This window comes from Phoenix dactylifera, chromosome 14 (assembly GCF_051530095.1).
Source record: "Phoenix dactylifera cultivar Ajwa chromosome 14, Ajwa_hap1_PhDact_Kaust_v1.1, whole genome shotgun sequence".
Lineage (NCBI taxonomy): Eukaryota > Viridiplantae > Streptophyta > Magnoliopsida > Arecales > Arecaceae > Phoenix > Phoenix dactylifera.
This window is the reverse complement of record NC_143203.1, coordinates 18,962,776-18,976,490: the sequence shown is the minus strand read 5'-3', so window position 1 is coordinate 18,976,490 and position 13,715 is coordinate 18,962,776. Positions and strand designations below refer to the sequence as shown.

The 13,715-nt window shown below is 36.3% G+C and overlaps 1 protein-coding gene across 3 annotated transcripts; it reads left to right on the top strand.

The window, feature by feature from the left end:
• Nucleotides 1–893: 893 nt before the first annotated feature.
• On the top strand, nt 894–10,385 carry EMB2799 (NAD(P)-binding Rossmann-fold superfamily protein). Of its 3 annotated transcripts, none has more exons than XM_088710480.2 (9): nt 894–1,271; nt 4,144–4,259; nt 5,405–5,577; nt 7,033–7,126; nt 7,756–7,867; nt 8,002–8,090; nt 9,726–9,811; nt 9,994–10,058; nt 10,154–10,385. In XM_088710480.2, exons 2-9 carry the CDS (start codon nt 4,236–4,238, stop codon nt 10,261–10,263), a joined length of 753 nt encoding a protein of 250 aa, XP_088566606.2. In that variant the 5' UTR covers nt 894–1,271; nt 4,144–4,235; the 3' UTR covers nt 10,264–10,385. The 3 variants fall into 3 exon arrangements, with proteins under 3 accessions (XP_088566606.2, XP_088566605.2, XP_088566604.2); XM_088710479.2 differs by having other exon boundaries at nt 894–3,788; XM_088710478.2 differs by having other exon boundaries at nt 901–1,225.
• Nucleotides 10,386–13,715: the final 3,330 nt, after the last annotated feature.

Below are 13,715 nucleotides of genomic sequence, written 5' to 3'. Positions count from 1 at the left end.
GGGACGGTGCTCCGTTCACCTTGAGGTTGGTGAGAATTGAGCTAAATGAGGTTGGATGAAACCGATGCGAGAAAAATTTAGTTGCCTTCGAGACTAACCTGCAAGAAGTTCACTTACTGAAAAATTTCTGGCGGAGAATCCTTTGATGGTTAAGTCAAAATAATGGAGCAATAGTATAAAAAAAGAAAATTTATAGAGAGTAGTCTTCAAAAAATGAGCCTTCTTGAAGATCCTCGGGCCACTTCTTTATATAAAGTAGAATATTGATTCGTTACCTGATTTGGTGCAACGTACTTTAATTGCAAGGTAACGGTCAACTATACATTCATAATGTGGAAACCGTTCCACATAAGCAGCATACGGCGATAATACGCCGATCGTACTTTGACTACAGCGTTACCATATCTACTAGTCTTTATTAGCACGAGCAAAATGGTACCTCGATTTTTTTCGCAGTTGTTCGCCTTGGTTAATACACAGGTCAAAAAGATCGCTCTAATCCGGAGTCAAGGTATCTAGCATTTTTTCCATCAGAATTGATAAAATCAAATAAAAATATTTGTGGGTTTCAAAGAAAAAAAATAAGGGCTTTTTCATCAAGTAATAATATTTTTAAGTTATCTCCGCTTGATAAAATAGTTTGTGAAAATAGATACCATCTGGTGGTGGTGGTATATATTTTATCATCTTTCTCAGTAAAATAAAAGTGGGACTTATTATTTATTTTTTTATTTTTTATTTTTTTAACCAAATATAGTAATTTGATAGAAAAGAGTTCCTGTCCCACCCAAATAATAATGACGAGCCCATGAGTGCATTTGAAGAGCTCTTGTCAGGATGGGTCTACTCTCGCAGGAACGATCGTCCGTGATGATGATTTGTCTCTCAGCCGTCGGATCTATTGAATTGCCGAGCTCTTCAGATCTTGGCCGTTGAACCCGACAGCTCCGACACATTACCTGCCGTCGTCAGACGGCAGAAGCCGCTTTATCTCCATCTTCTGCCCGCGTCTTCAACTGACATCACGTTCACACCTCGATGATAGGAATCACGGCTTCAATCCCCACACCGCCTCTTCTTCCTCCTGTCGCCCTTTCCCGGCCTCCGAGAATTCTCCCCTTCGCTCGCCCCCGAAACGCCGGGTTTCGCCTCGAGGATCGACGACGCTCTCGCATCTCGATGGCGCTGCCCTTCGATTCCTCCGCGTCTTCACCCGAAGCGATCGGTCGGCATCTCCTCAATTCGATGCTATGTGCTCGAATCACTGTTTCGTATGAACGAATTTTGTTCTTGTTAGCACTTGATCTGCGTGCTAGTTCGGTTTGGCTGTTTTTTGGTATACTGGTGGTGTTTTGGGTTCCAACGGAGGTGGGAGTAGCTAGATTTGATAAATAGGGAATTTTGCTCCATTTTTTCCAGTGCGCCCGTTCCTTCTTGTTGGAATTGGATTACTGCATTCGATAATAGTTCTTGAAGTGTAGCTTTTTGTTGTTCTTTTTGTATACATTGGGTATCTTGGGAAGGGCCCAGCAGCAGTAGCTAATTGAATAAGGATGGAATTTGGCTTCTCTGATTGAAGTTGTTGTTTCCAAACTACCAGATTTTTTCGTGCTAAAGGGAATCCGTGCGTTTGATTCAATTGGATTAATAGTTCTTGCCATGTGGATTTTGCTTTTTCTTTGGTGCATTGGGTATATTCATGGTCAGAGTTTTTTATTATTTTTCCCCTGGTGGAAAGCTTGATTGTGCTTGGATTGAAATGAGGATCGGAATAGGCTAGATTTTATGAAGGTAGAATTTTGGTTTGACCTATTGTCATCATTGCTCAAATTGCAGTATCATCTTACATAGGTAGAGAACTCTTTCCATTTGCACCAAACCTTTTCTCCTCTTTTAATAACATTTTTGTATTTAATTGATGTAATAATTCTCACACTATTGTTGTCTTGCAATGCTTTTTTTTGTGCATTTTGGTGTCTTGAAGAGGACTTGCCATCAAATTTTATCCCGGTCGAATATTTGATAGGGTTTTAGTTGTCTGAGTGGGTGTTATTCATCTAATCAGATTGAGATGGAGGTGGAGATGTGCTAGATTTGATGAAGGTGGGATTTTGATGTGTCTGCTTGATGTTGCTAGTTCACAGTTTATGCTACCATTTCGATTTCTTTCAAGGATCTAATGGTGATGGCTCAACAATTTTCACAATTTGGTCTATTACAAAGTTTTACGGCGAGGGATCTGGGCATTTGCTTGGAAGTTATCTTTCGGAATGGTTCATGTCTGTTTGTGTTGTTACCCATGAATGTTTGTAGATTTCATAATGAAATTGGATAAGAAATTCCTTTAAGGGGGCCACTGTCAGTGTGATCTGGGTTCAGCATGTCTGCCTACTTATTTTGGTGTACTTGATAGGTTGTAAAGTCAACATATGAGTGCTGCTTGTTCTTTGAAGTTGATGATTGAGATTGGTTTAGTAGACATAGAAACAATTTAGGTTGTAAGCCTTGTGTGGTGCAACTAACATTCTTATCAGGTGACTTTGCTCTTAGCCATAGCTGATAAACTTTTTCTGTGTCTTAAACTAGCAACTTATCTTTTGACCTATTTTCTGAATGATTGGAAAGTCATCTGTTCCACTTTAGATTGTCCCCTATTAGCTTATCACATTAGACTTCAGTGGTGCTGCTAGTTATATAACATGCTCACCTTAGTCCTAGATGGCTCATGGCTGCAAGACTAGTATAGCTTAATTTGGTAAAAAGATCTAATAAATTTTTATTTCCTTTTGAACCTTTAATACTACTAATAATGCACCCTTAGGTTCCTAATTATGAAATTTGTTACTAGAGAACAAATAGGTTGAGATTCTTTACTTACACAATAAAAAATTTAGCAAAACTTATCGTTTCAAAATTCAAACAAAAGTAGTGCAAAATTCATCTGATAAGAGAAAAAGATGCAAATGTCAGTTGTTTAGAATGAGAACCACAATTATTGGAAAAACAATCCACAAGCATAATCTGATTCATCACCATGTAGGTTCCAAAATTGGTAAATTTGACTATAGACATGATGGGCAATATTCTATAGAGGCTATGGATGGCATGGTTGAGTTATTGAGGGCTGATGTCTAGCAGATCCAAATAAAACAAAACTAGCAAAAGGAGTTAAGGGTGGGAAATAGAATTTGGGGTTTGTTGAATCAATACAAACATGAAGGGGTATGAGGGAAAGTATAGAAGATTCAGGAGAAGAGGGAAAATAAGGGAGAAGAGTCATTCAAAGAGATAGATGACACAAGGATGAGATGTTAGAGAGTCATGGAGGGTTCATGGTTCTGACAAACTGAAAAATGATTGGAGAAAAGAAGAAAGTGTAGAGGAAAGAGAAGAGAAGTCTCTTGGATAGCAAATGTTGGTTTATTTTAATCTGTTTTTTCGAGAAATGGTTTATTTCTTTCTACTTATTTGAAGAGGGATTTGTTCCAGTGGAAGATCAATGCAAGATTTTCGAATGTGCTGACCCAATCACAGTCTTCACTTACATAGTTAATAACTTTTGGTGGTCTCTGAATCCTTTCTCTATACTCTACATAATGAACTTATCACTTGGTTGTTTTGGATGTGTGTTGACTGTCATTTTTCTAACATACGAATGTCTTTTAACTCACTTTTGAGGTGAAGTCTAACCTATACCAGATATCACTCTTCGTTCATTGAAGATTTTAGCTGCTGAGATGCCAGGAAACTGCTGATAGAATTATTATATCATAGGATCGAGCTAGAAGGTGAGACAAAGATTTTTGGTTGAAATTTAGGCAAAAATATTTCAATTTTTTGCTAATCAGGAAACCCCACTTGATGTAAAATTGAATTTCGTATATAATTATCATGCATTATGCACTTGATAATAAATAAATGCTGAAATTTAATTTCTGGGTGCTGACATTATTAATTTTGCAACAGAATTCAGGAAATTTTAGTATCTGATTGCATTACTGGATGTAATTTGAGATTTTTTGCAATAGAATTGTTGCATGCAGTGTAATTTCAAAACTTTATTATACATGTTCAACATTATAGAATGTTCAGATGTCTGATTTGAAGAATTTTGAATGTCCATTTGTGCTTTGACAAATGCAGGGACATCCCATGATGCAGGACTGAAGATATCATCTCCTAATGTTGTTGGGGAGCATGATTTGTTGATTGTAGGGCCAGGCGTACTTGGTCGTATGGTAGCTGAGAAGTGGCAACAGGTTCATTCAAATCCTTGTAAAGATAATTGAACTAGTTACATATCTGACATCTTATCTTTTATGAGATACCCTGTTCTTTCTTTTTCCCTCTCCTTGAAAATTCCAATCTCTAGGTACAGGGATCCAGAAAAAGCTGACTGAGCAAAGGGAAATTTGTACACTAAGAATTTTGAAGAAAATAAATTAATTTATAAAGGAAAATGCGAGCAATTTCAGCTTAATTATAGCCAACAGAATTTTTAATATCTTCAGCTGATTGCATGTTAAGCTTGATAATCTGTTACGTTTTTGCCTTGTGAATCCAGATAATGTCATTGGTAGCCAGTATTGCTAGACTTCTTTGTATCTTTAAGAAGTTTGTAGCACGAGGGCAAGGAGTTATTGTATCTTTTCCCAAGATATATAGTAAGATAGCGTCATGATTTAAAATTTCTTGAAAATGAACTAGATGACCTGTAAAGTGCGCACAAGGTTTCAGGTTTTAACTCTTATGGAAGTAAGAAAATTTGCAATAATGGAACTTTGGATGGCATAGAAAGATCTGCGATGTAATTTTGTACACTTAATAAATGGCAAATATAACCATTCTCATCCTTACTGCTATCCTATATTGATCTCACCTTTTAAATCTAACTATTGAGTGGCAGTTCTAAGAGTACGTTTCATTATTTAACAATATTTAAATTAGCTATTAGGAAGAAGGAACTAGGATCAATGTTATTTGATTATCGGCATCTGTTTCTAATTTTCTACCAAGGTTGAGAGCAAACTATCTTGATATACATGACATGAAAGTTCATTCTTAAAATTAAATAAATAGGACTCGTTTTTTTCTTTTCTTTTTTAATGGAATAGAGCACCAGATTTGTTTTCGTGTTATTCTAAACTAGATTATCATACTGACACGGATACAATCCTTTCGAGCATGGCAAGTGACTCGTACATTTTGTAAAACTTCAATACATTTATATTTTGGACATCTGAACTTACCCTTTTATTTTAGTGTTGAAATTGCAAAAGGTTGATTTCATCTATTTATCAAAGTGATCTTTTACATGAAATAAAGAATTGAGTTCTTAAGTATTAAAATTGCATAACATATTCTTTTAAATTGATCAAATATTCTTTCTATATTCTGTTACTAGGAAAATCCAGGGTGCCAAATCTTTGGACAGACGATGACTACAGATCACTATGATGAATTGATAAAAATTGGAATTATTCCTTCTCAGAGGGGAACTATAGCTTCTCATCAATTTCCATATGTTATATTCTGTGCTCCTCCATCACGAACTGCAGATTACCCTGGTGATGTTAGGTAAAGATTGACTTATAAGTTTAGGAGATGATTTTGCTGTTCTGTAATATATTTAGCAGTAAAGGAATAGATTCATGTCATGTTTCCAACGGTTCTCCTACAAAGATTGATGCTATAAGTTTAGGATATGATTTTGATGTTTTGTAATATGTGTAACAGTAAATGGATAGTTTCATATCATGTCTCCGTCAGTTCTGCTATAAATCTTTATGTATATCTTCTCGGCGGCCATAAGCCTATCTTGATGTATTGTGCCTCTCTTCCCTCATAATCTTTTCCATAGAACTGTCTTTCATATGAATAATTTTCTCTATATGTATGAAGGCTGGATGATATATGCATTTGGAACATTGCAAAGTAAATTAGCATCCAATTATTTTGACATCAGACCTTTCTTAAGAGGTCTTCATGCAAAGGTCCTCAATGAAGGTGCCAGTTCATCAGTCTGATGGTTGGCCTTTTCAAAGTGTTTATGCTAATTTCGGAGCATGAACCTGGGCAAAGCTAACATGAAACCTGAGGAGCATGCCCTGGATTTTGTGTGACCCCTGGATCCTTTGATATAGCTCAAATTACTTGCACCCGACACTTGAACATGGACATCGTATATGACACTCAAACATGGCTCTTAAGAAGAGGTGTTGAAAGGATCTGACAATTAGACATGCATCCCCACCCAATTCACGAACCCAACTGCAATTAACATAGGTTGAAGTTAATCCTTATGTCCTTGTGGGCAGAATTAAGGAAGAATACAGGCTAGGCATAGATCTAGCTTGTAGGCAATGCCCATAGCAAGGATCTTCAGGTCTGACCTGGCATATAGATATGTAAAACAATGAACGGACTTGTTTGGTGGTTCTAGTCCTTACTTTGGAAATGTGCGGCCAAGATGCCTTTTATGCTCGCCTAGCATTTTGAATCCCAATCAATGAGGGTAATACTTGCTTCAACATTTAACTACCTGTATAATGAGTTTCACTGTACCAAATAGAAGCAAGATGGCAAACATGTTGTTTAAGGAAGATGTCTTACCTACTTGCCTGGAAATGGAAATTTCAACCTGTCTTCTACTTCCAACTTTTAGTGAGATACTTCACTGATTATGCAGGGATTGTCACAATGCTAGACTTGTGTAACTGTAAATGTTGTCAAATTGTTAGACTAGGGTAACTCCAGATGTAAAAGAATCAGGCGGAAAAAGTAGAGCCATTGAAGGACTAATTAGCATGTTATTGTGCCTTCACAAGATTCACATTTACTGACAGTGCCCATTTGCTTTTGCCTGGCTTTTTTTTTTTTGCAGTTTTATTATATTAAACAGTATTATTTACAACTAGCCTTTTGCTTATTTTATATCTACTGTGCGTCGATGCACCTAATCATCCTATATTAAATAAAAATGCAGATCTTGGACATAGATGACATGTTTGGATTTTTTTAAAAAAATTGCAGATTGGCAGCATCAAACTGGAGTGGTGAAGGTTCTTTCCTGTTTACATCAAGCACTGCTGCATATGATTGCAGCAATAATGGTTTTTGCGATGAGGTGTTACATCTAATATAAACACATTACTCCAATGGTAACATATTTGTTTTGCACTCATGTGTCGTAATACATGTTACATTTCCTTAATAATTTGATGCTTCAACTGTTTCTCCCACGTTATTGACTAAACTGCAATAATTGAGAGAACCCATGATTGCAAACTTAATTAATGAGAACTACTTTTTTTAAGTATATCCGGGGCAAGCACTTTTAGATCTAGTTGGACCATTTTTTTTATCACCTGCATTTCATTGGCTTTGATTTCATTGTTTGAAGCAGAATCATAACAGGACATCCGGTGTAAATTGATTTCTATGAAAAAGGGGGTGTGTATGTTTTTGAGATCTTATAAAACATAATTTTCTTTTACTATTTAAAAACTTTGAGACAACCTTCCTGTTTGGTTGATGAAAATTATTTTTTGATAAATATATATATCTATGCTGGAGATCTTTTCTTTTCTTTCCTTTTTCTCAAGTGATGATGAGTAGTTTCCTTATCATGTACTTGTAATTTTCACATCCATGTATCAACCTGAATTATATACTTTCCAGCTGCAGTTCTGTAACATTCTTTTTGGGATGTCACACTTTTTTTTATTTGATTCATTATTATACATTTCCTTGTAGGATTGTCCAGTAGTGCCGGTTGGTAGAAGTCCTCGGACAGATGTGCTTCTAAAAGCAGAAAATGCAACTTTGAAAGCTGGGGGCTGTGTTCTGAGACTTGCAGGGCTTTATATATCCTTAATGCTATTGGTTATGCTATGAGGCATGCATGCATGTGTGCTCATATGATGGCAAGCACACACACAAGCAATCAAGAAAGCAAAAACCATTTTGATATTATTTTCTTAGCTAACGAGTAACGATACAAAGCAGATAGGGGTGCCCATGTTTATTGGTTAGAGAAAGGAACTGTTGATGCTCGTCCAGATCATATACTAAATCTTATTCATTATGAGGTCACATCCTTCTTTATTCAGTCCCTTTATGAATCACAGTGTTGTTCTGATGATTATGTAGTAGCTGAAATAGTGCTGGTTATTTCTAATTTATATGTTTTTTATTTTTTTTATGATGCTGCCATAGATCATATATTCAATCTTATTTATTATGAAGTCACAATTTTCTTTACTCACTGGTTCTATAAATCAGGCTTGTTCTGATGATTATGATAGGGTGTCTGAATTAATGCTGGTTATTTCTTATTTTTTTAATGTTTTTTAATATTTTTTGAATGATGTTGCCATAGGTTAATTAGGGACATATTGGCACATTTTCAACAAAGTAGAACAGAAATCTATGCATAAACAAGCAATTTTCTTGCATAAAACTTTCTTGTGTTGAAATTTTTTTCCAGATTTCTTCTGATTTTCTGTCAAATTATGGCAGTAAATTTTCTTAAGTTAAAATACAGACAGTTTGAGCATGTTTCCATATATTGGATTAGGATTCGACGATTGATTATTCTTGATAGTTTTATATTCTTTTTTTTATTGTTTTAACCTTTAAGATCAAATCTAAATTTCATATAATTGAGATCTTCAATCCACATCATAAAGTCTAGGGACCTTTTTTCCTGTAATCTGGCGACGAAGACTAATTTATGCCCATCTATATTTAAGTTTGAATAAACTGGTTGAGTAGTCAATAACAACATAAAGAAGGATTGACAAACCTTGAAAAGTAATGAAAGCCAGACTTCCATAGATGACCTTCCATCTGGTGGCTATATGATGGGCATCTTATGATGAATACATCAATGCCAAGTTCAATAATTCATTCCACCGGACTTCAATTTCTCATATCAACAACGAGATTTATAAAGCTGAATTTTATGGCTTGTTTATTTTCACTTCATGCAGCCCATACTACCAGCAACCTCCCTTTTTCTCATTTTGCCGAGAGGTGGGACACTCACAAGTTTTGTATTTATTAATTAAAGAACAAAGCAATGAAGGTGTACCACTTGAGACGTGTGATCTCTCATTGCTGATGAGGGGAACACTCGTGTAGGCAGAGTGCACCATCCTGCTTCATAGGGACCACTCTGATCAGAGGATGAGGGATAACAATGTATTGCTATAAAATGGGATGTTTAAGTTGCTAGCTATGTTGGATCTTAGTTTAAGGCTTAGAGTTTGTCCATCATGCTCATTTCTTTTAGTGCACAACAATGTGTTTGGTTTTGTGTTGCACCTTTTCTTTCTTTCTTTATTTTTTTATTGATTTGTTGTACTTGGTCTACAACTTGCTTGAATGGATATAGAATGATAGCAAGTAATGTGCTTCTAATTGCTTGAATGTACTTGGTCTTTTTCAGCATTAAGATCAACCTATTAAATTTTGATTCTTCAATAGGGGATTACGTTAATACATAACTGGATATGACAGTCTAAGACTTATTCTTATGTTTCTGCTTTGGTGCTTAGTTGACAGAGATATTTATTTCACTAAACAATTAAAAGGGCTTATGGGTAATATATATATGTTATCCGAACACTCATTCATCTGTCCCCAGAATGAAGCTTGGGGTGTGTTACTATTTATTCATCCATTGGCTTTATAACACCTAAGATGAAGATGTTGCTTAACAGGATGCTGCTTCCCTCTCAATTGCCATCATGAAAAAGAAGCTCCGGGGTAGAATTTTCTTGGGCTGTGACAATCATCCTCTCTCCAGGTTCCCATACTTGGACTTCATTTGCCTATGTTCTTGTGCTTAGCCATCCATATTCATAATATATAACTTCTTGGGGTCTGCCATGTTCGATGTATCTGTCCCCTGCCAAATATTTGATTTTAGTTATCATCATGCTCGCATATTGCTAGCTTATTCAATGTACAAGAGTTTCCTTTTTGCAGGCAAGAGATAATGGATTGTGTGAACCAAAGTGGGAAATTTGACAAGAAGTTCCAGGGTTTTACAGGCAAGCATTTACAATTTAATTTCGTTACCTTGTAAAAGATTGGAATTCTCTTTCTATATGCATTTCAACTTTGAGGTGGATATTTCATTTTGTAGGCACTGATGGTCCTTTAGGGAAGAGGATGAATAACTCCAGAACTCGTGCTGAAATTGGATGGGAACCAAAATACGCAAGCTTTCCTGACTTCGTAGGGCTAGCAGACTGAGTTTGGTTTTTTGCTGTTTCATTCCAAATTTATTTTTTAACTGAGATGAAATGAAGCTGGTGACATGGCATTGAATGAGTTTGATGATTAAAGTTATAATAAAACTGAGAGAAGTCAACACCTTTTTAGTTCTCTCTCCCCCCCCTTCCCCCCCCCCCTCTCTCAGTTGCAGGAGCACTACAATATGCATTTAACTTGCCTGACTTCCCTGTAGATGACAAAAAGGCTGCTGTTAATTACTTCCACAAAACAATTTAAGCTGATAAAATCACTGTTATAGCAGGCCGGCAGAAGTGGAAACTTCACAATGGATTTAAACTGCATCATAATTTTCACAAATATTATTACAACATCAAAAGTACAGGTACAACAACATGAAAATGAAGACGAGCTCAATCATGGAACTAATTTATTGCCTAAATTATCTATCAATTAGGAGAGAAGGACCATCTGCCTAAGATGAGAAGCCCCTCCGTTAACAAATTCGCACAAGTTCGGTAGCTTAATCATAAGTGGCAATGAAGAGATGCAAGGTTTACTTGTAACTATAGAATAGCTCAATTCCTAACATAGATGGTTTTAGGCCTAGTGTGATTGTTGTAACAGGTTCTTCAAGTTGTGCTCAAAATAACTTATAATACAATCAATTACCTATGTGGCATCATTTTGTTGGCCAACAAGATATTCTGATATTCATACTATTGTAATATAACATTGGTCGACTTGTTTTGAGGTAGAGCCATACAATTTTTGAATCACAGGGATAACACCCCTTCTTGTCAGGATTAACCCATGACTACAAAGTAGGACTCTTGAAAGCACCACTCGCTCTCTTTCTTGTTCAAGCCTAATGGTGAAAAAGTGATGCTTTAACTACTTCCATTTATGAAACTATTCAAGTAGTTCTATTCCTCCACCTTAATAAGCACCATCTTTCTCTTTCTCACTCTCATCAGGGGAAGTTGTTTTTGCTGCCTACAGTCAGATGATGGAGGATTTGGTTCTGACAATTTAAGTAGCAAATGAAATTTAAAGCATAGTTCACTTTTTTTTCTTCTTTTCTATTGATGTAATCATAGAGAGCCTAGTGCGCCAGCTATGGCAGCTGACAATCAGAAGTCAGTTCGGCCGATGAAAACAAATAATTCCAATTATTTTCTTCATTAGCAATTTCCAAAATTTAGCCTCGATACAAAGTTGAATAGAAATGTTGAAAAAAAGACCATATTGAAATAGAATAAATTCGAACTTTACAGTTGAAACATCAAAACCAGTATGTTATGAATTCATTTTGATAACCTACAACAAGTCTTCAGCACCTCATATATTAGCAGCATAGTCACTGGTAAAAGCTGAATAAGGATGATGAACAGAGAAAGAGCCTGTTCATTGCTAGTTACAGTTTGGTTATGATTTCTCATTTAAGGACAAAATCCCACAAAATTAGCTTGGGCATACGTATACACCCATCCTTCATCCAGGTGGGAAATGCATTCTGTGCTGCTGCACCACACCGCCAAATACCCAAAAACATAAGAAGTTTGAAGTAGATTGTTTTTATAGTATTTAGTCCATTTGCCAATGATTTCATCATGTCTAATATAAACAGATACTTGGAATCAATTCCTTCGCAGAATATGAAGAAATTAGACAATAGATGATTGAACCAACATTCTGCGATAATAATCTCTCGGCTTTGATCCCATGAAGATTTGATGAGCATACATAAGAATTTCTTTTTGGAACAACACCTGGTGCATTTCTGGGAAGTCATGCTGGTCAGAAATAAAATGAACACAGTGAACATTGAATTAGGACCAACAAACTAAAGAAAATTTCTCTGAATTTTGTCACCTTGAAACCTATATAAATGAGCCAAAAACCGCACCAGGTCTTAGCCTTCAGTGCCACAGAGAACAGCATAATCCCTCAAATGCATCACTCACCCTTCTTATCTTTTTTCCTCTTCTACTTTTTCCTGCTTTGCATGTCAGCTTCTCGTTCCTCGACCGCTTCAGTATGCTTTTTTTTCTTCTTCTTCTTCTTCTTCTTCTTTCGCCTGGTCAGCTTCTGGTACATCATCCTGACCCTGATTCTTCATAGCAGTGCCTCAAGCTTCAGTTTTCTCCTTCTTCTTCTTCTCCTCTCTTCTGCTGCTGCTACAGCAACCTGATCATTATTTTCAAACTCGGTGCTCTCTACCTCAACTTTCTTTTTCTTCTTCTTCTTCTTCTTCTCCTCTCTTCATCATCCCCTTCTTGGACAGGAGTCTCCCCATCAGATGTTGGTTCTACTTCCTCATGCTTCCTCTTCTTTGAAGGTGCTCCTTCCTGCTTACCAGATGGCTCAGTGGTTTCTTGAAGCACTAAATCAGATGCTGGATTGTAAGTCTGCAAATCCAAAAAGCAAGAATTAGAACAAGTGGGTACTGAAAGCTTTTGTGCATGCTAAAACCTACTCGAGTAAGAAAAGATCTGTCCAATTAAATGATGCACACCTTCGCAGCAGTAATCAAAGATCCTGCACCTTTCTTTCTGTCTTTGTCGTAAACTTCAATCCTGGGCTTGCCTTTTGATGACCCAGCAGAACGACCCAGTTCTCTGCCCTCAAGAACCCTTAAGCGGGTTCGAGCTATTCAAGCATACACGGATGCAAGTGTTTTCAAGGATGTTACGGATACACATGAAAATAGTAGCATAGTCTCGAACATAATTATTACCTTGGCACGATTCTCCAATCCCATAGAGTTGTCTTGACTATCACCAAGGGCATCATATCGACTGGCAACTTGGCAGCTAGGGAACGAGAAATCTTTCCATTGAATTTTGGAGCTGCTTCACCGATTAAGGATGCATGGAAGATAAGACCATTTTGGGTGTAGCATGCTCTGTCTTCAGAGCTCTAAAAAGTGCCTGAGTTTGAAATTATGCAGACATATTGAGATTAATAAAGTGGGAATAAATAATATATTAAAAATGATACATACGCACAGCAAAATTTGGCCTATTATTTAATAAGCATTGAAAGCGAAGGTCCAGTAAATACTAATACAGTGGTATCACATGATGATTAAGGCCATTTTATTTTCGAAATGTTATTAAGCTTTCATACTTTGGCATTATTACTCCCTACCCACTACAGTAGAATTTTTTTATAAAATTATTCAAGTATATAAATCTTTTGTTCCAAATAAGTTGGCCTCTTGATAGCATTTAAGACATTAGGAACAGTAAATTCTGAATGACCTCAAACTGTTGCAATATATCTCCTTGTCATCAATGTTGCTGCTAAGCTGCATCCGGGGCATTGCAAAATATTTGCATAATCATGTTGTTCACTCCATGTCTTTGACCCTCTGTTAGAGGTCAAGTGCAGAGATTTTAATGAAATCTTTTGAATTCATCAGGAATATCCCAAACTCAAGAAATCCAATTGTTACTTTGATACGATCC

What these genes read in the sequence shown, in the direction of transcription:
- EMB2799 (XM_088710478.2), top strand. Translation starts at nt 1,039, where the DNA reads ATGATAGGAATCACGGCTTCAATCCCCACACCGCCTCTTCTTCCTCCT. An exon ending in GTCTTCACCCGAAGCGATCG is followed by an intron (nt 1,226 to 4,143) that starts GTCGGCATCTCC and finishes TGACAAATGCAG; the next exon opens with GGACATCCCATGATGCAGGA. An exon ending in TAGCTGAGAAGTGGCAACAG is followed by an intron (nt 4,260 to 5,404) that starts GTTCATTCAAAT and finishes TTCTGTTACTAG; the next exon opens with GAAAATCCAGGGTGCCAAAT.